The sequence below is a fragment of the Lissotriton helveticus genome, chromosome 5_2 (genome assembly GCF_964261635.1).
Source record: "Lissotriton helveticus chromosome 5_2, aLisHel1.1, whole genome shotgun sequence".
Lineage (NCBI taxonomy): Eukaryota > Metazoa > Chordata > Amphibia > Caudata > Salamandridae > Lissotriton > Lissotriton helveticus.
Window position 1 is genome coordinate 12,978,642 of NC_136066.1, and position 20,723 is coordinate 12,999,364.

The window sequence follows — 20,723 nt, forward strand, 5'->3', positions numbered from 1 at the left end:
CAGATTTTTGAACCCTTTATCCCCTGTTACATGGCCGGCAGCTATGGCTGAGAGGTCACATCACCTCCTGAGAAGGTTTGGCTGGTTGTGGGCTGGAGGCCTCTGATTCGAGCCTGGCTCGCGCGTTCAATGGCTCGCCCACCTCTAGCGCAACGCTATAGTGTATTCATTCAAACACTACAGCACTCTGTACAGCGCCCGTCCTGGACCAGTGGTTGAACATACTCTTATCTCTAATAATGAAGGCACAGGAGGCTTGATGAAATATTTGCACAGAGTCACACACTTGGATGAAAGAGGGACGCTGGAGTTGAGCCCAGGCTTTGCATCCACCTCGTAACTTCTGACACAAGATGAGCCTGGCTTGCTCTCCTCTCTCTTGCATCAAAGAGACCTGCTGTGTTTGTATTTCTAGGTGCATGAGGTTAGAGTGTGTTGCCAGGCAGGAGCTACGTGAAAGTTTGGCCCCGTCTCCGGGTCCCACGAGGATCTTGAGCCGAACCAGATCGTGTCTTCTGGCTTGAGCCTGGCTTGAGCTTTCAGTGGCCATCAGTGGCTCGTTCACCGCTGCATCAGATCATGAAGTGCTAGCCCACCCTACTAGTCCGCGGAGAGGAGTCGGGCTGTGTACAATGCGGTTCATCTCAGGGCCACAGAAGTCAGACGCCCACAGGGAAGGGGTTCCTTAAGTGAGGGAAAGGAGGTGCAAAGAGATGCCTGTGCCCTGCCCTCTGATGCAGGGTGCTCTGTTGTTTCGGGTATCATGGGGACGTCAAGGCAGGCGAGGGCCTTTCCTAAGACCACTGTGTATGGTTGGATACACCAGTCACAGGCCACAAACACTGTGAGTCATAGCCTTATGCGACTGACTCATGGCCAGCACTATTGGCCTTTAAAACAACTCTTTGGTGCACGCAAACTTTGCTGTGGTGCACGCAACCTTGTATGTGGTGAATGCAACCTTGGCTGTAGTGGACGCAACCTTGGCTGTGGTGAATGCAACCTTGGCTGTGGTGAATGCAACCTTGTATGTGGTGAATGCAACCTTGGCTGTAGTGGACGCAACCTTGGCTGTGGTGAATGCAACCTTGGCTGTAGTGGACGCAACCTTGGCTGTGGTGAATGCAACCTTGGCTGTGGTGAATGCAACCTTGTATGTGGTGAATGCAACCTTGGCTGTAGTGGATGCAACCTTGGCTGTGGTAAACGCAATCTTGGCTGTGGTGAACGCAGCTACATCCTTGGATTTGGTGGACGCACCCTTGGCTGTGGAGAACGCAACCTTGGCTGTGGTGGACGCAACCTTGGCTGTGGTGGACGCACCCTTGGCTGTGGAGAACGCAACCTTGGCTGTGGTGAACGCAATCTTCGCCGTGGTGAACGCAACCTTGGCTGTAGTGGACGCAACCTTGGCTGTAGTGGACGCAACCTTGGCTGTAGTGCACAGAGATCTTTCGTAGCCGCACACAGTGGGTTAGATTTAGAAGGAGCATTCTGAGGCATGCGTGTCTGCCTTCTCTGAATTTTGTATTTGTTCTACTTTTGTAAAATCATTCAAAGATGGCCACCCTCGTGCTCCCAGTTCTATGCATACACTCAGGTGGCCATCTTTGATTTTTTTAATCCCATTCACAGGTAGGGATTGGGTGTGCTGCAAGCATAACACAGGGTTTTGTACCTGTCTCTACGGAGCTGCAGTCCTTCACATCAATCAACAACATTTGCAGAGCGCACTACTCACCCGTGAGGGTCTCAAGGCGCTGAGGGAGAGGGGGTGCTGCTACTGCTCAAACAGCCAGGTCTTGAGAAGTCTTCTGACGGTCAGCAGGTCCTGGGTCTGTCGCAGGTGGGTGGGGAGGGTGTTCCATGTCTTGGTGGCGAGGTGGGAGAAAGATCTGCCGCCGGTATTTGTTCGGTGGATGCGTGGAACGGTGGCGAGGGCGAGGTCAGCGGAGCGAAGCTTGCGGTTGGGGGTGTAGAAGGTGAGTCGTTTGTTGAGGTATGCCGGTCCGGCGTCGTGGAGTGCTTTGTTCGCGTGTGTGAGGAGCTTGAAGGTGATCCTCTTGTTGACGGGGAGCCAGTGCAGGTCCCTCAGGTGGGCGGTGATGCGGCTGTGGTGGTAGATGTCGAGGATGAGGCATGCGGAGGCGTTCTGTATGCGTTGAAGTCTTTTCTGGAGTTTGGTCGTGGTTCCAGCATAAAGGGCATTGCCGTAGTCCAACCTGCTGCTGACGAGGGCCTGGGTGACCGTCCCTCTGGTTCTGGTGTGGATCCATCTGTAGATCTTGCGGAGGGTGTTGAAGCAGGAGGAGGAGACAGCATTGAATTGCTGGGTCATTGAGAGCGATGAGTCCAGGATGACCCCCAGATTGCGTGCGCGGTCGGTGGGTGTCGGTGCAGCTCCCAGTGTGGCCGGCCCCCAGGAGTCTTCCCAGGCAGAGGGGGTGGAGCCAAGGATAAGGACCTCCGTCTTGTCTGAGTTCAGTTTCAGGCGACTGTTCTTCATCCCTTCAGTGATGGCCTTCATTCCTTTGTGGAGGTTGGTTTTGGCGGTGGTGGGGTCCTTGGTGAGGGAGAGGATCAGCTGGGGGTCATCGGCATATGAGATGATGTTGAGGTCGTGCGATTGGACGATTTTGGTGAGCGGTGCCATGTAGACGTTAAAAAGGGTCGGGCTGAGGGATGATCCTTGGGGTACGCCGCAGGTGATCTTGGTGGCTTCGGATCTGAATGGGGGGAGTCGGACTCTCTGGGTTCTGCCTGTGAGGAAGGAGGTGATCCAGTCCAGGGCTTTGTCGTGGATCCCTGCATCGTGATGGCGAGTGCATAGGGTGTGGTGGCAGATGGTGTCGAAGGCGGCCAAGAGGTCCAGGAGAATGAGGGCCGCGGTTTTGCCTCGTTCAAGCAGGGTTGCGGCGATGAGGGCGATTTCGGTGCTGTGGTTGCTGCAGAATCCAGATTGGGATGAGTCCAGGGCATTGTTCTCCTCGAGTTTGCGGGTCAGTTGCCTGTTGACAATCTTATCGATAACTTTCACCGGAAACAGGAGCAGGGAGATGGGCTGGAAGTTCTTGAGGTCCTTTAGGTTCGCCTTGGGCTACTTGAGTAGGGCGTTGATCTCGGCGTGTTTCCAGCTCTCCGTGAAGGTGGCGGTTTCGAAGGAGCTGTTGACGATCTTCCGGAGATGGGGTGCGATGAAGGAGCTTGCTTTGTTGTAGATGTGGTGAGGGCAGGGGTTGGAAGGTAAGCCGGAGTGGATGTTTTTCTTGATTTCGATGGTGTCATCGTTGTTGGCGTGGTTCCAGGAGAGCAGGAGGCCGGTGTGGCCGGGAGGCGGTGAGTGAGAGGTGTTGAAGCTGTCATGGATGTCTGTGATCTTGCGGTAGAAGAAAGTGGCTAGGGAGTTGCAGAGGTCTTGCGACGGTGGGATGTCGCTGGAGCTGGGGTTGGCAAATTCCTTCACGATGTTGAAGAGCTCTTTGCTGTTGTGCACATTGTTGTTGATACATTCCTTGAAGGAGGTCCTTATGGTGCTTCGAATGAGCTGGTGGTGCTTGCAGCGGGCGTTCTTAAGGGCTGCGTGGTTGTCCGGTGTCTGTTCATGGCGCCACTTCTTCTCGAGTATTCGGCGAGACTGCCTGGATTCCTGGAGGTCGGTGGCGAACCAGATGGCCCTTCTGGCTGTGCATCTGTTTGAGGGTTTCTTGATCGGGGCAAGAGTGTTGGCTCAGTCATCGATCCAGTGTCTGAAGTTGTAGGCAGCTGTGTTGGTGGGGTTGTTGGTGGGCCTCCGGTGAGGGTGGTGATTAGCTGGGCTAAGGTAACCTTGTTCCAGCTGCGGTGCGGAGTTCATTGCGTGTAGTAGTGCGTGGTGTGTTTCTCGAAGGAGAAGTTGATGCAGCTGTGGTCGGTCCAGTGAAGTTCGGTGGTGTGGCTGAAGGTGACGTGGTTGCTGGCGGAGAATATTGGGTTGAGCGTGTGTCCGGCGGAGTGGGTGGGTGTTGTGACGAGTTGTTTGAGTCGGAGGTTGGCAAGGTTGTCGAACAGGGTGGTGGAGTTGCTATCGTTGGTGTTCTCGAGGTGGAGGTTCAGGTCTCTGAGGAGGATATAGTCTGTGGATGCAAGGGCGTGAGTGCTGACGATGTCAGTGATGGCGTCGCTGAACAGTGGCCGGGTGCCGGAGGGGTCTGTAGATAAGGGTTCCTCTGAGGGTAGTGTTGGGGTCGGTGTGGATCTGGAAGTGCAGGTGTTCGGCAGCACTGAGGGTGTCTTCAGTGCTGGTAAAAATTCTGAGGGTATTTCTGTGGACGATGGCGATTCCTCCTCCTGGTCTGTTGGTGCGGTCCCTGTGGGTGATCTTGTAGCTGTCCAGGATGGCTATGGCTATGTCGGGCACCGAGGAGGGGTACATCCAGGTCTCCGTCAGGAAGGCGACATCCAGGGAGGATGAGTTGAGTAGGTCCCAGGTGTTCTCTGGCTGGTGAAGCCACAGCTTAGGCAGGAAAAGGGTCTGTGGGTGAGCTTCGGGGAGGCCTGGAAGCAGATGGATGATCGGCTGTTGTTGAGTTCATGGAGGGTATTGGTGTTGTAGCAGCGTCGGGCGTTGTGGCATTTGTGGGGGCCAGGGGGTTGGCGCTGGGCGCGGTCCAGGCGCGGTCCAGGCGTGGACGGGCGCAGACGGGCTTGCCTTAGGCATCAGCATCAATCAATCAATCAGAAAGATTTAAAGCAGAAAATTTGACCCACTAGTTTGTGAGATGATGGTCCAGTACTTTTGCAGAATGCTGTCACTCACACACAGGATACCACTGACTGAAGAGGGATGACCCAGTGCCCCACGCCATGTGCTGTGCTGAGTGGATGGTACATGTGAATGATACCACAGGCGACCAATGAATGAAGAGGGTTGACCCAGTGCCCCACGCCACATGCTGAGTGGACCGTACATGTGAATGATACCACAGGCGACCAATGAATGAAGAGGGTTGACTCAGTGCCACATGCTGAGTGCTGTGCTTAGTGGACGTTACATGCGAACGATTCCACAGGTGACCAATGAATGTGGAGGGATGACCCAGTGCCCCACCCCGTGTGCTGTGCTGAGTGGATGGTACATGTGAATGATACCACAGACGACCAATGAATGAGGAGGGATGAACCAGTGCCCCACGCTGCGTGCTGTGCTGAGTGGATGGTACATGTGAATGATACCACAGGTGACCAATGAATGAAGAGGGATGCCCAGTGCCCCACGCCACGTGCTGTGCTGAGTGGATGGTCCATGTGAATGACACCACAGGCGACCAATGAATGAGGAGGGATGACCCAGTGCCCCACGCTATGTGCTGTGCTGAGTGGATGGTACATGTGAATGATACCACAGGTGTAAATCAATGTGGAAAGGATCACTGGTCCTGCATAACCAAGGTCTGCAGGTGGATCGGTAGGTGTCTCCCAAATAAAAGACCCTCATACACGTGTTTTTTCAGAGTCGTGTAGCGGTATATGATGTGTCCCCGCTTCTTGTAACACGTGTCCGTGCGTAATCCTTGGGTCAGTTTTTGTTTGCACCCTCCGCCAGGAGGTTGTACCATTGGTTAAAACAGTAGTGATGGTGAATAGGTGAAATAGTGCTATAAAGGTGTTCTAAAATACCCGGACAGCCACAGGTTCAACTTTAATATTTCTGGATTCGGGTAGAAGATTAAGGCGTGTCGCTAAGGAATTATTTAGGAATTCTAGCGCACTAAACTTGTGAGGTTAAAAGTGGTCGACATGTTTCAGCCTTATCTGCCTGTTGGTCAGTCGGCTTTCCTCAGGACCATAAAGTGATTAAGTGAAAAAAGGAAAGAAAAAGGTAAATTTGTAACCTGATTCGTTTTGTGGTAGTAGGTCACATTGTACCTGTAATGAGAGAAAAGGGAGATGGTGCAACCACATTTGTAGCGAATAAGTGGGAAAAGACACTTCAGCAATGTACAATGACATAGAGACACAGTTGAGAATTATGAAGCATATTATTAAAAAACATATAATTAAAAGCGAGTTGTGCAATACTAGACTCAGAGTCACATTCATATTAAGCGTCAACTTACTCATTCTCAAAATTCTATGCGGAATATTGTGATGTATAGATCCCAAAGTCGTATTTAGGCGTCATGGATTCATTTCTTTATAGTGCCCTGATATTAAAAGCGCTATTTACTTTAGGGCGCAATTTCATTGTTACATTACCATGACGTCAAAGGCGCTAATCAATTTTACTGTGTCATCACGATTATCTTAGATATTAGTATAACGATGTAATACCTGTTCGAGTATAGACTCTTACTATTATTTCAAAGTACATGCATTCATTGTTAGACGGTACCAAGCACTCGTTCTACATGTATTCTAAAAATCGAACATGTGCATACTGCCGCTATAGTATCTTTAAATGTGCACTCTGGAAAGCCTATTCAGAAAAAGATTCTATTCGAAAAGTAGGCACTTCTAACAAAAGTCTAAAACTAAGCAAAACTCAGTACAGAGCAGGGTCTTCACATGCGCTTATGCGTAACTGGACCGTATGGAATGTACCTCTACATTATGTAAGACTTGTCTCCTCAGGAACCAAGGCAGTTAGGGGGAGGCTTCACTGTTGTGGAGTGAGGAAAAAAGGGGTTTAGTAAAGGGGTTTTAATACTTGCAGTTTACTCCATAACGAAAGGGCAATGCTCCTCAATACCTCTTGCCTTCAAACACCCGTCTAGCAGCTTGTGCTGTCTCTGCCCTTGGTGACCCGGAATCAATCGCCAGTGTGTAACCTGTCTTCTTTTGTTGCATAGTGATGGAAACTGAAGAGTTACTCGAGTGTTTGTACTTATTAGTTGTACTAAATTGTTATACCTAATTTTCAGATAAGAATTGTAATCATTTCTAACTTAGAAATAGATGACAGATGGAATTTATGAAAATGTATTCTTTTGGTGCTCATTCAGAATTTTCTTATAGTTAGAGAGCGTTAGAAAAGTCGTAATTCAGACAAAATATCAATTATTTGTTAAGACATAACCACGGAACGACATCATTCAGGCCCTCACTGTCTGTCTTAAGTCTGTGCACAGACTTAAGACAGACAGTGAGGGCCTGAATGATGTCGTTCCGTGGTTATGTCTTAACAAATAATTGATATTTTGTCTGAATTACGAATTTTCTAACGCTCTCTAACTATGAGAAAATTCAGAATGAGCACCAAAAGAATACATTTTCATAAAGTCTGTGCACAGACTTAAGACAGACAGTGAGGGCCTGAATGATGTCGTTCCGTGGTTATGTCTTAACAAATAATTGATATTTTGTCTGAATTACGAATTTTCTAACGCTCTCTAACTATGAGAAAATTCAGAATGAGCACCAAAAGAATACATTTTCATAAAGTCTGTGCACAGACTTAAGACAGACAGTGAGGGCCTGAATGATGTCGTTCCGTGGTTATGTCTTAACAAATAATTGATATTTTGTCTGAATTACGAATTTTCTAACGCTCTCTAACTATGAGAAAATTCAGAATGAGCACCAAAAGAATACATTTTCATAAAGTCTGTGCACAGACTTAAGACAGACAGTGAGGGCCTGAATGATGTCGTTCCGTGGTTATGTCTTAACAAATAATTGATATTTTGTCTGAATTACGAATTTTCTAACGCTCTCTAACTATGAGAAAATTCAGAATGAGCACCAAAAGAATACATTTTCATAAAGTCTGTGCACAGACTTAAGACAGACAGTGAGGGCCTGAATGATGTCGTTCCGTGGTTATGTCTTAACAAATAATTGATATTTTGTCTGAATTACGAATTTTCTAACGCTCTCTAACTATGAGAAAATTCAGAATGAGCACCAAAAGAATACATTTTCATAAAGTCTGTGCACAGACTTAAGACAGACAGTGAGGGCCTGAATGATGTTGTTCCGTGGTTATGTCTTAACAAATAATTGATATTTTGTCTGAATTACGAATTTTCTAACGCTCTCTAACTATGAGAAAATTCAGAATGAGCACCAAAAGAATACATTTTCATAAAGTCTGTGCACAGACTTAAGACAGACAGTGAGGGCCTGAATGATGTCGTTCCGTGGTTATGTCTTAACAAATAATTGATATTTTGTCTGAATTACGAATTTTCTAACGCTCTCTAACTATGAGAAAATTCAGAATGAGCACCAAAAGAATACATTTTCATAAAGTCTGTGCACAGACTTAAGACAGACAGTGAGGGCCTGAATGATGTCGTTCCGTGGTTATGTCTTAACAAATAATTGATATTTTGTCTGAATTACGAATTTTCTAACGCTCTCTAACTATGAGAAAATTCAGAATGAGCACCAAAAGAATACATTTTCATAAAGTCTGTGCACAGACTTAAGACAGACAGTGAGGGCCTGAATGATGTCGTTCCGTGGTTATGTCTTAACAAATAATTGATATTTTGTCTGAATTACGAATTTTCTAACGCTCTCTAACTATGAGAAAATTCAGAATGAGCACCAAAAGAATACATTTTCATAAAGTCTGTGCACAGACTTAAGACAGACAGTGAGGGCCTGAATGATGTCGTTCCGTGGTTATGTCTTAACAAATAATTGATATTTTGTCTGAATTACGAATTTTCTAACGCTCTCTAACTATGAGAAAATTCAGAATGAGCACCAAAAGAATACATTTTCATAAAGTCTGTGCACAGACTTAAGACAGACAGTGAGGGCCTGAATGATGTCGTTCCGTGGTTATGTCTTAACAAATAATTGATATTTTGTCTGAATTACGAATTTTCTAACGCTCTCTAACTATGAGAAAATTCAGAATGAGCACCAAAAGAATACATTTTCATAAAGTCTGTGCACAGACTTAAGACAGACAGTGAGGGCCTGAATGATGTTGTTCCGTGGTTATGTCTTAACAAATAATTGATATTTTGTCTGAATTACGAATTTTCTAACGCTCTCTAACTATGAGAAAATTCAGAATGAGCACCAAAAGAATACATTTTCATAAAGTCTGTGCACAGACTTAAGACAGACAGTGAGGGCCTGAATGATGTCGTTCCGTGGTTATGTCTTAACAAATAATTGATATTTTGTCTGAATTACGAATTTTCTAACGCTCTCTAACTATGAGAAAATTCAGAATGAGCACCAAAAGAATACATTTTCATAAAGTCTGTGCACAGACTTAAGACAGACAGTGAGGGCCTGAATGATGTCGTTCCGTGGTTATGTCTTAACAAATAATTGATATTTTGTCTGAATTACGAATTTTCGAACGCTCTCTAACTATGAGAAAATTCAGAATGAGCACCAAAAGAATACATTTTCATAAAGTCTGTGCACAGACTTAAGACAGACAGTGAGGGCCTGAATGATGTCGTTCCGTGGTTATGTCTTAACAAATAATTGATATTTTGTCTGAATTACGAATTTTCTAACGCTCTCTAACTATGAGAAAATTCAGAATGAGCACCAAAAGAATACATTTTCATAAAGTCTGTGCACAGACTTAAGACAGACAGTGAGGGCCTGAATGATGTCGTTCCGTGGTTATGTCTTAACAAATAATTGATATTTTGTCTGAATTACGAATTTTCTAACGCTCTCTTACTATGAGAAAATTCAGAATGAGCACCAAAAGAATACATTTTCATAAAGTCTGTGCACAGACTTAAGACAGACAGTGAGGGCCTGAATGATGTCGTTCCGTGGTTATGTCTTAACAAATAATTGATATTTTGTCTGAATTACGAATTTTCTAACGCTCTCTAACTATGAGAAAATACAGAATGAGCACCAAAAGAATACATTTTCATAAAGTCTGTGCACAGACTTAAGACAGACAGTGAGGGCCTGAATGATGTCGTTCCGTGGTTATGTCTTAACAAATAATTGATATTTTGTCTGAATTACGAATTTTCTAACGCTCTCTAACTATGAGAAAATTCAGAATGAGCACCAAAAGAATACATTTTCATAAAGTCTGTGCACAGACTTAAGACAGACAGTGAGGGCCTGAATGATGTCGTTCCGTGGTTATGTCTTAACAAATAATTGATATTTTGTCTGAATTACGAATTTTCTAACGCTCTCTAACTATGAGAAAATTCAGAATGAGCACCAAAAGAATACATTTTCATAAAGTCTGTGCACAGACTTAAGACAGACAGTGAGGGCCTGAATGATGTCGTTCCGTGGTTATGTCTTAACAAATAATTGATATTTTGTCTGAATTACGAATTTTCTAACGCTCTCTAACTATGAGAAAATTCAGAATGAGCACCAAAAGAATACATTTTCATAAAGTCTGTGCACAGACTTAAGACAGACAGTGAGGGCCTGAATGATGTCGTTCCGTGGTTATGTCTTAACAAATAATTGATATTTTGTCTGAATTACGAATTTTCTAACGCTCTCTAACTATGAGAAAATTCAGAATGAGCACCAAAAGAATACATTTTCATAAAGTCTGTGCACAGACTTAAGACAGACAGTGAGGGCCTGAATGATGTCGTTCCGTGGTTATGTCTTAACAAATAATTGATATTTTGTCTGAATTACGAATTTTCTAACGCTCTCTAACTATGAGAAAATTCAGAATGAGCACCAAAAGAATACATTTTCATAAAGTCTGTGCACAGACTTAAGACAGACAGTGAGGGCCTGAATGATGTCGTTCCGTGGTTATGTCTTAACAAATAATTGATATTTTGTCTGAATTACGAATTTTCTAACGCTCTCTAACTATGAGAAAATTCAGAATGAGCACCAAAAGAATACATTTTCATAAAGTCTGTGCACAGACTTAAGACAGACAGTGAGGGCCTGAATGATGTCGTTCCGTGGTTATGTCTTAACAAATAATTGATATTTTGTCTGAATTACGAATTTTCTAACGCTCTCTAACTATGAGAAAATTCAGAATGAGCACCAAAAGAATACATTTTCATAAAGTCTGTGCACAGACTTAAGACAGACAGTGAGGGCCTGAATGATGTCGTTCCGTGGTTATGTCTTAACAAATAATTGATATTTTGTCTGAATTACGACTTTTCTAACGCTCTCTAACTATAAGAAAATACAGAATGAGCACCAAAAGAATAAATTTTCATAAATTCCATCTGTCATCTATTTCTAAGTTAGAAATGATTACAATTCTTATCTGAAAATTAGGTATAACAATTTAGTACAACTAATAAGTACAAACACTCGAGTAACTCTTCAGTTTCCATCACTATGCAACAAAAGAAGACAGGTTACACACTGGCGATTGATTCCGGGTCACCAAGGGCAGAGACAGCACAAGCTGCTAGACGGGTGTTTGAAGGCTAGAGGTATTGAGGAGCATTGCCCTTTCGTTATGGAGTAAACTGCAAGTATTAAAACCCCTTTACTAAACCCCTTTTTTCCTCACTCCACAACAGTGAAGCCTCCCCCTAACTGCCTTGGTTCCTGAGGAGACAAGTCTTACATAATGTAGAGGTACATTCCATACGGTCCAGTTACGCATAAGCGCATGTGAAGACCCTGCTCTGTACTGAGTTTTGCTTAGTTTTAGACTTTTGTTAGAAGTGCCTACTTTTCGAATAGAATCTTTTTCTGAATAGGCTTTCCAGAGTGCGCATTTAAAGATACTATAGCGGCAGTATGCACATGTTCGATTTTTAGAATACATGTAGAACGAGTGCTTGGTACCGTCTAACAATGAATGCATGTACTTTGAAATAATAGTAAGAGTCTATACTCGAACAGGTATTACATCGTTATACTAATATCTAAGATAATCGGCGATGACACAGTAAAATTGATTAGCGCCTTTGACGTCATGGTAATGTAACAATGAAATTGCGCCCTAAAGTAAATAGCGCTTTTAATATCAGGGCACTATAAAGAAATGAATCCATGACGCCTAAATACGACTTTGGGATCTATACATCACAATATTCCGCATAGAATTTTGAGAATGAGTAAGTTGACGCTTAATAAGAATGTGACTCTGAGTCTAGTATTGCACAACTCGCTTTTAATTATATGTTTTTTAATAATATGCTTCATAATTCTCAACTGTGTCTCTATGTCATTGTACATTGCTGAAGTGTCTTTTCCCACTTATTCGCTACAAATGTGGTTGCACCATCTCCCTTTTCTCTCATTACAGGTACAATGTGACCTACTACCACAAAACGAATCAGGTTACAAATTTACCTTTTTCTTTCCTTTATTCACTTAATCACTTTATGGTCCTGAGGAAAGCCGACTGACCAACAGGCAGATAAGGCTGAAACATGTCGACCACTTTTAACCTCACAAGTTTAGTACGCTAGAATTCCTAAATAATTCCATAGCGACACGCCTTAACCTTCTACCCGAATCCAGAAATATTAAAGTTGAACCTCTGGCTGTCCAGGTATTTTAGAACACCTTTATAGCACTATTTCACCTATTCACCATCACTACTGTTTTAACCAATGGTACAACCTCCTGGCGGAGGGTGCAAACAAAAACTGACCCAAGGATTACGCACGGACACGTGTTACAAGAAGCGGGGACACATCATATACCGCTACACGACTCTGAAAAAACACGTGTATGAGGGTCTTTTATTTGGGAGACACCTACCGATCCACCTGCAGACCTTGGTTATGCAGGACCAGTGATCCTTTCCACATTGATTTATAACTATTGAAAGGAGATTGAAAGGATCTCTACTCTCTCTCCCTCCACCAATTGATGATACGTGATACCACAGGTGACCAATGATTGAAGAGGGATGCCCAGTGCCCCATGCCGCGTGCTGGGTGGATGGTACATGTGATTGATACTACAGGCGTCCAATGAATGAAGAGTGATGAACCAGTGCCCCACGCCACGTGCTGTGCTGAGTGGACGGTACATGTGAATGATACCACAGGTGACCAATGAATGAAGAGGGATGCCCAGTGCCCCACGCCATGTGCTGTGCTGAGTGGACGGTACATGTGAATGATACCACAGGCGACCAATGAATGAAGAGGGATGACCCAGTGCCCCACGCCATGTGCTGTGCTGAGTGGACGGTACATGTGAATGACACGGTGCACATAATATCGACTCCAAAATATCGTTTGGACAGAATATCGAGTTTTAAATATCGTTTGGAGAAAATATCGACTAGACAGAATATTGACAGCCAAAATATCGTTTTTAAGGTAAGTGAAGTAATATCGACTGTAAATAATATAGACAGTGAAAATATCCAAGTATATAATCTAGATAGTAAAAAATATAGTTTTTTAAATAATATTTAATTATTTATAGTGTTTTTATGTTATAATATGTGTGAAAAGTGTCATTTTATTTTATAATTATTTTTAATTAATGATTTTTTTTAATTATTGTGTAATTTTATTCTGTAGCGGGTTGTGGGTTTATAGGGGAATAGGGTGGGAAGTAATTTAATTATAATTAATTAAATATGTAAATTTATTAATTGGTAGTAATAATTAATTAATTGGTAATTAAATAATATATGTTAATTATTTAAAATTTAATTGGTAATTAATTTAATTTAATTGATTAATTGCTAATTATGTAAATTAAAATAATGTATTTTCTGTAGCGGGTTGTGGGTTTATAGGGGAATAGGGTAGGAAGTAATTTAATTATAATTATTAAATATGTAAATTTAATAATTGGTAGTAATATTTAATTAATTGTTAATTAAAAAATATTTGTTAATTAATTAAAATGTAATTGGTAATTAATTTAATTTAATTGATTAATTGCTAATTATGTTAAATTAAAGGGGTCTTTTTAGGGTTCAGGGTCAGTTTTTAGTTTTTGGGTAAAGGGGTATTTTTAGGGTTCAGGGTCAGTTTTTAGTTTTTGGGTAAAGGGGTATTTTTAGGGTTCAGGGTCAGTTTTCAGTTTTTGGGTAAAGGGGTATTTTTAGGGTTCAGGGTCAGTTTTTAGTTTTTGGGTAAAGGGGTATTTTTAGGGTTCAGGGTCAGTTTTTAGTTTTTGGGTAAAGGGGTATTTTTAGGGTTCAGGGTCAGTTTTTAGTTTTTTGGGTAAAGGGGTATTTTTAGGGTTCAGGGTCAGTTTTTAGTTTTTGGGTAAAGGGGTATTTTTAGGGTTCAGGGTCAGTTTTTAGTTTTTGGGTAAAGGGGTATTTTTAGGGTTCAGGGTCAGTTTTTAGTTTTTGGGTAAAGGGGTATTTTTAGGGTTCAGGGTCATTTTTGGGTTTTTGGGGTACATATACAATATTGCCTATTATTTAATTAAATTTTGTTACTATATATATATGTTTTAAGAAATATGATTAAAAAATATTATTTTTTTACTTTCATTAATTATTTAATTATTAAAAGTTATTTTAAGTATTGTTAATTATATTTTAGTAATTAATTTTTTATATTAATGTAATTAAACATTGTTTTTAGTAAAGTCGATATTTTTTACAACGATATTTTTGTAAACGATATTTTGTACTCGATATTTTTGTACTTACCTGTTTGTACATACAAACTCGATATTTTGGTTGTAGATATTTTTTCCTCGATATTTTGGGTAGTCGATATTTTGGTAGTCGATATTATTTCAGTGATCCGAATGACACCACAGAAGACCAATGAATGAGGAAGGATGACCCAGTGCCCCACGCCGCGTGCTGTGATGGGTGGAGGGTACATGTGAGTCATACTATAGGTGACCAATGAATGAAGAGGGATGAACCAGTGCCCCACGCCGCGTGCTGGGTGGACGGTACATGTGATTGATACTACAGACGACCAATGAATGAGGAGGGATGAACCAGTACCCCACCCCGTGTGCTGTGCTGAGTGGATGGTACATGTGAATGATACCACAGACGACCAAAGAATGAGGAGGGATGACCCAGTGCCCCACGCTGCGTGCTGGGTGGACGGTACATGTGATTGATAATACAGGCGACCAATAAATGAAGAGGGATGCCCAGTGCCCCACGCTGCGTGCTGTGATGGGTGGACGGTACATGTGAACAATACCACAGGTGGCTATTTTACACCGTGCTATGCTATGTTATGTGATGGCATGTTATTTCACACTATGCTCGAAAATGTTATTTTTTTCCCTATGCTGTGTTATGCTATGCCATGCTATCTTACACTATGCTATAATATGTTAAATTATGCTCTGTGCTGCCATGCTCGGGTATGGCATTTTGTCTTACACTGTGCTATATTAATCTCTGGTATGCTATGCTGGTAGCTGCGTTATGTTAGGTAATGTTATGCTATATTACGCTGTGATCTGCTGTGCAATGTTATGCCATGTTATCTAACAACGTGCTAATGTATATGATGCTATGCTATATTAACCTATGCCATATTTCACACTGTTTTAGTTAGTTATATGCAACAATGCTATGCTATGCTACGCCATGTTATCTCACACCGTGCTATAATATGTTATATGACACAAAGCTATGCTATGCTATGCTATGCCATGTTATTTCACACTATGCTATATCATGTTAAATTATGCTATGCTATGCTATAACATGTTAAATGATGCTATGATCTGCTGTGTGATGCTATGCCACGCTATCTCACACTGTCGTATGTTATAATGTGTTATGCAGAGACGGGGCCACAAGGCCTTATGCCACGCCCGGGCAGCACTCACCCGTGCCACGATGCCCTTCTCCTGGTAATACTTCACGATCAGCAGGACGTGCTGCTTGAAGGTGTCGAGCCGCCGGTGGATGGCGTGCGAGTTGTCGTCGGGGCGGCCGTCGTGTGCCGCCCGCCGCAGCAGGCGGTGGCGCAGGCGCTGGGTGGAGCAGGCCAGGAAGACCACCATGTCCGGAGAGCCAATCTGTGGAACAGGGATGGAAATGCAAGCCTGGGTGAAGGTGGGCACACCCGGCCTGCTGTGGCAGTGCCATATATGACTCCCCCCCCCCCCCCCATGATGAACACAGCATGCACAGCAACAAAAAACACACAGGACATGCTTGTTGGAAACACATTTTGCTGCAGGTTTATTTCATACAAGAAATGTGTCAACGTGGTGGGTTAACTTATGGGCGATCCAAGGGCAGGCAGGTGAGCCTGACCTAAGCTGCCCTGCCTGCCCGATGAGCCAACTGCAACGTGGCCAACCCCATCAGGGCCACCATTTTTGTGGGGATTACCCCCTTTAAATAGCGTGGACCACCAGTCCATCACTTTACTCACGCCTTTAAGGGGCGGAGTGTTGCCAGGCAAGTCCCCGGTTGCTCAGGCTTATAACCGCCCGAAGGACTAGCGCATCGCTGTCGTTTTCATCCAGGGTCCTGCCGTAAAGACTCCTGGGGATGTTTAGCAGAGGCACCCCTCTGTGCTCCGGAAGAGGGCACCCCTATCACCATTCAGCCTCCGGATCACCCTGTAACTCTGCCAATGCTCTGGATGTGGCAACCGTCACATCCAGGGCCCCGCACCAAGGCAGGCGCCTTTCTTACTCACTACCCGCTGCCTCCAGGGCCCCCCACCAAGGCAGGCGCCTTTCTTACTTACGACCCGCTGTCTCCTGGGCCCCCACCAAGGCAGGCACCTTTCTTACTTACGACCCGCTGCCTCCAGGGCCCCCCACCAAGGCAGGCACCTTTCTTACTTACGACCCGCTGTCTCCAGGGCCCCCCACCAAGGCAGGCGCCTTTCTTACTCACTACCCGCTGTCTCCAGGGCCCCCACCAAGGCAGGCGCCTTTCTTACTTACGACCCGCTGCCTCCAGGGCCCCCCACCAAGGCAGGCGCCTTTCTTACTCACTACCCGCTGCCTCCAGGGCCCCCCACCAAGGCAGGCACCTTTCTTACTTACAACCCGCTGCCTCCAGGGCCCCCCACCAAGGCAGGCACCTTTCTTACTTACGACCCGCTGCCTCCAGGGCCCCCACCAAGGCAGGCACCTTTCTTACTTACGACCCGCTGCCTCCAGGGCCCCCCACCAAGGCAGGCACCTTTCTTACTTACGACCCGCTGCCTCCAGGGCCCCCACCAAGGCAGGCACCTTTCTTACTTACGACCCGCTGCCTCCAGGGCCCCCACCAAGGCAGGCACCTTTCTTACTTACGACCCGCTGCCTCCAGGGCCCCCACCAAGGCAGGCGCCTTTCTTACTTATGACCCGCTGCCTCCAGGGCCCCCCACCAAGGCAGGCACCTTTCTTACTTACAACCCGCTGCCTCCAGGGCCCCCCACCAAGGCAGGCACTTTTCTTACTTACGACCCGCTGCCTCCAGGGCCCCCCACCAAGGCAGGCACCTTTCTTACTTACGACCCGCTGCCTCCAGGGCCCCCGCACCAAGGCAGGCACCTTTCTTACTTACGACCCGCTGCCTCCAGGGCCCTCACCAAGGCAGGCGCCTTTCTTACTTACGACCCGCTGCCTCCAGGGCCCCCCACCAAGGCAGGCACCTTTCTTACTTACAACCCGCTGCCTCCAGGGCCCCCCACCAAGGCAGGCACCTTTCTTACTTACAACCCGCTGCCTCCAGGGCCCCCCACCAAGGCAGGCACCTTTCTTACTTACGACCCGCTGCCTCCAGGGCCCCCGCACCAAGGCAGGCACCTTTCTTACTTACTACCCGCTGCCTCCAGGGCCCCCACCAAGGCAGGCGCCTTTCTTACTTACTACCTGCTGCCTCCAGGGCCCCCACCAAGGCAGGCACCTTTCTTACTTACGACCCGCTGCCTCCAGGGCCCCCGCACCAAGGCAGGCACCTTTCTTACTTATGACCCGCTGCCTCCAGGGCCCCCACCAAGGCAGGCCCCTTTCTTACTTACTACCCGCTGCCTCCAGGGCCCCCCACCAAGGCAGGCACCTTTCTTACTTACTACCCGCTGCCTCCAGGGCCCCCCACCAAGGCAGGCACCTTTCTTACTTACGACCCGCTGCCTCCAGGGCCCCCCACCAAGGCAGGCACCTTTCTTACTTACGACCCGCTGCCTCCAGGGCCCCCCACCAAGGCAGGCACCTTTCTTACTTACGACCCGCTGCCTCCAGGGCCCCCCACCAAGGCAGGCACCTTTCTTACTTACGACCCGCTGTCTCCAGGGCCCCCCACCAAGGCAGGCACCTTTCTTACTTACAACCCGCTGTCTCCTGGGCCCCCCACCAAGGCAGGCACCTTTCTTACTTACAACCCGCTGCCTCCAGGGCCCCCGCACCAAGGCAGGCACCTTTCTTACTTACTACCCGCTGCCTCCAGGGCCCCCACCAAGGCAGGCGCCTTTCTTACTTACTACCCGCTGCCTCCAGGGCCCCCACCAAGGCAGGCACCTTTCTTACTTACGACCCGCTGCCTCCAGGGCCCCCGCACCAAGGCAGGCACCTTTCTTACTTACGACCCGCTGCCTCCAGGGCCCCCACCAAGGCAGGCACCTTTCTTACTTACAACCCGCTGCCTCCAGGGCCCCCCACCAAGGCAGGCACCTTTCTTACTTACAACCCGCTGCCTCCAGGGCCCCCCACCAAGGCAGGCACCTTTCTTACTTACTACCCGCTGTCTCCTGGGCCCCCCACCAAGGCAGGCACCTTTCTTACTTACAACCCGCTGCCTCCAGGGCCCCCGCACCAAGGCAGGCACCTTTCTTACTTACTACCCGCTGCCTCCAGGGCCCCCACCAAGGCAGGCGCCTTTCTTACTTACTACCCGCTGCCTCCAGGGCCCCCACCAAGGCAGGCACCTTTCTTACTTACGACCCGCTGCCTCCAGGGCCCCCACCAAGGCAGGCACCTTTCTTACTTACAACCCGCTGCCTCCAGGGCCCCCCACCAAGGCAGGCACCTTTCTTACTTACAACCCGCTGCCTCCAGGGCCCCCCACCAAGGCAGGCACCTTTCTTACTTACTACCCGCTGCCTCCAGGGCCCCCGCACCAAGGCAGGCACCTTTCTTACTTACTACCCGCTGCCTCCAGGGCCCCCACCAAGGCAGGCGCCTTTCTTACTTACTACCCGCTGCCTCCAGGGCCCCCACCAAGGCAGGCACCTTTCTTACTTACGACCCGCTGCCTCCAGGGCCCCCACCAAGGCAGGCACCTTTCTTACTTACAACCCGCTGCCTCCAGGGCCCCCCACCAAGGCAGGCACCTTTCTTACTTACAACCCGCTGCCTCCAGGACCCCCCACCAAGGCAGGCACCTTTCTTACTTACTACCCGCTGTCTCCAGGGCCCCTCACCAAGGCAGGCACCTTTCTTACTTACGACCCGCTGCCTCCAGGGCCCCCCACCAAGGCAGGCGCCTTTCTTACTTACAACCCGCTGTCTCCAGGGCCCCCACCAAGGCAGGCACCTTTCTTACTTACTACCCGCTGTCTCCAGGGCCCCTCACCAAGGCAGGCACCTTTCTTACTTATGACCCGCTGCCTCCAGGGCCCCCCACCAAGGCAGGCGCCTTTCTTACTTACAACCCGCTGCCTCCAGGCCCCCCCACCAAGACAGGAACCTTTCTTACTTACGACCCGCTGTCTCCAGGGCCCCCCACCAAGGCAGGCACCTTTCTTACTTACGACCCGCTGCCTCCAGGGCCCCCCACCAAGGCAGGCGCCTTTCTTACTTACAACCCGCTGTCTCCAGGGCCCCCACCAAGGCAGGCACCTTTCTTACTTACTACCCGCTGTCTCCAGGGCCCCTCACCAAGGCAGGCACCTTTCTTACTTACGACCCGCTGCCTCCAGGGCCCCCCACCAAGGCAGGCGCCTTTCTTACTTACTACCCGCTGTCTCCAGGGCCCCCCACCAAGGCAGGCGCCTTTCTTACTTACGACCCGCTGCCTCCAGGGCTTCGGCCAGGTCCACCGAGAACAAGTCAATGCCCACCTTTGACAGGTGAACCCCGTCCTCCTCCAAATATCCGGGGCGTTGGCGTGTATAAGTCATGTTTAATGAAGCCCAAACCCCTCTGCTCCGTGAACTTGCGCTTATTTACCCTTCTACGGGAATGGTCAATGGTCTTCCCCGACCTGGCCCCGTGCCAGGCCCTCCGCGCGGTCATCTCTGACCACCATAACTCACATTGCCCCATACAATTGCTATCTCACCCATCATCGCCTGCATTAGTGCTGCTCTCCTCGTAGACGTCAGGTCGTTGCCACCGAGGTGAACGACCAAAATGTTAGGGGGGTCCCCCCCAGCTAGTTTCTGCTGCAGGTGGTTGAGCAAGCTGTGCCATCGCATGCCCGGGAACCCCAACCAGGCTCTCTGTGTGCGGGAGAACCCGTGCCTCCAGCCCTGGTCTCTGCCCAGTGCGCCCCTAGCGATGCCAGAGTGGCCGATCACCCACTCTTTGAACCCTGGTGAAATAAAGAAATGCAAAATTGCACACACCATTTCATTTTACATACACAAAGCACTCTTGTGAAACGTGAGTCTCACAAATTGACACGACAAAACCACGATGTGGTCACAATAACACTGCACGCTGATAACACGCTTCTGCGAAACACACTAGTTTACATTTGTTCCCCCACTATTCCTTTGTGAACCTTTATGGGTGAATATAGTGCTTGTAGCGCTGGGAGTCCCACTGCCCTGCTTTCTTGATGTGGTCAGGAGACAAACCGACCTCAAAGGCTGAGGTGGCCGCTCCAATCCGGAAGGAATGACTGGAAAAACGCTTTCCCGGCCCAGAGTTTCCTGACAACTCAAGGCAAGAGCTCATCACCTGCTCAACGTGGAGCTTGGAGAG

The 20,723-nt window shown here is 47.2% G+C and overlaps 1 protein-coding gene across 1 annotated transcript in view; it reads right to left on the bottom strand.

The window, feature by feature from the left end:
- Positions 1–20,723, bottom strand: part of LOC144761176 (adenylate kinase isoenzyme 5-like) — a 235,196-nt gene that overhangs the window by 160,442 nt on the left and 54,031 nt on the right. The window contains exon 5 of the mRNA XM_078646684.1: positions 15,676–15,867. Coding sequence (XP_078502810.1) covers positions 15,676–15,867 — 192 coding nt within the window. The remainder of the gene's footprint in view (positions 1–15,675; positions 15,868–20,723) is intronic.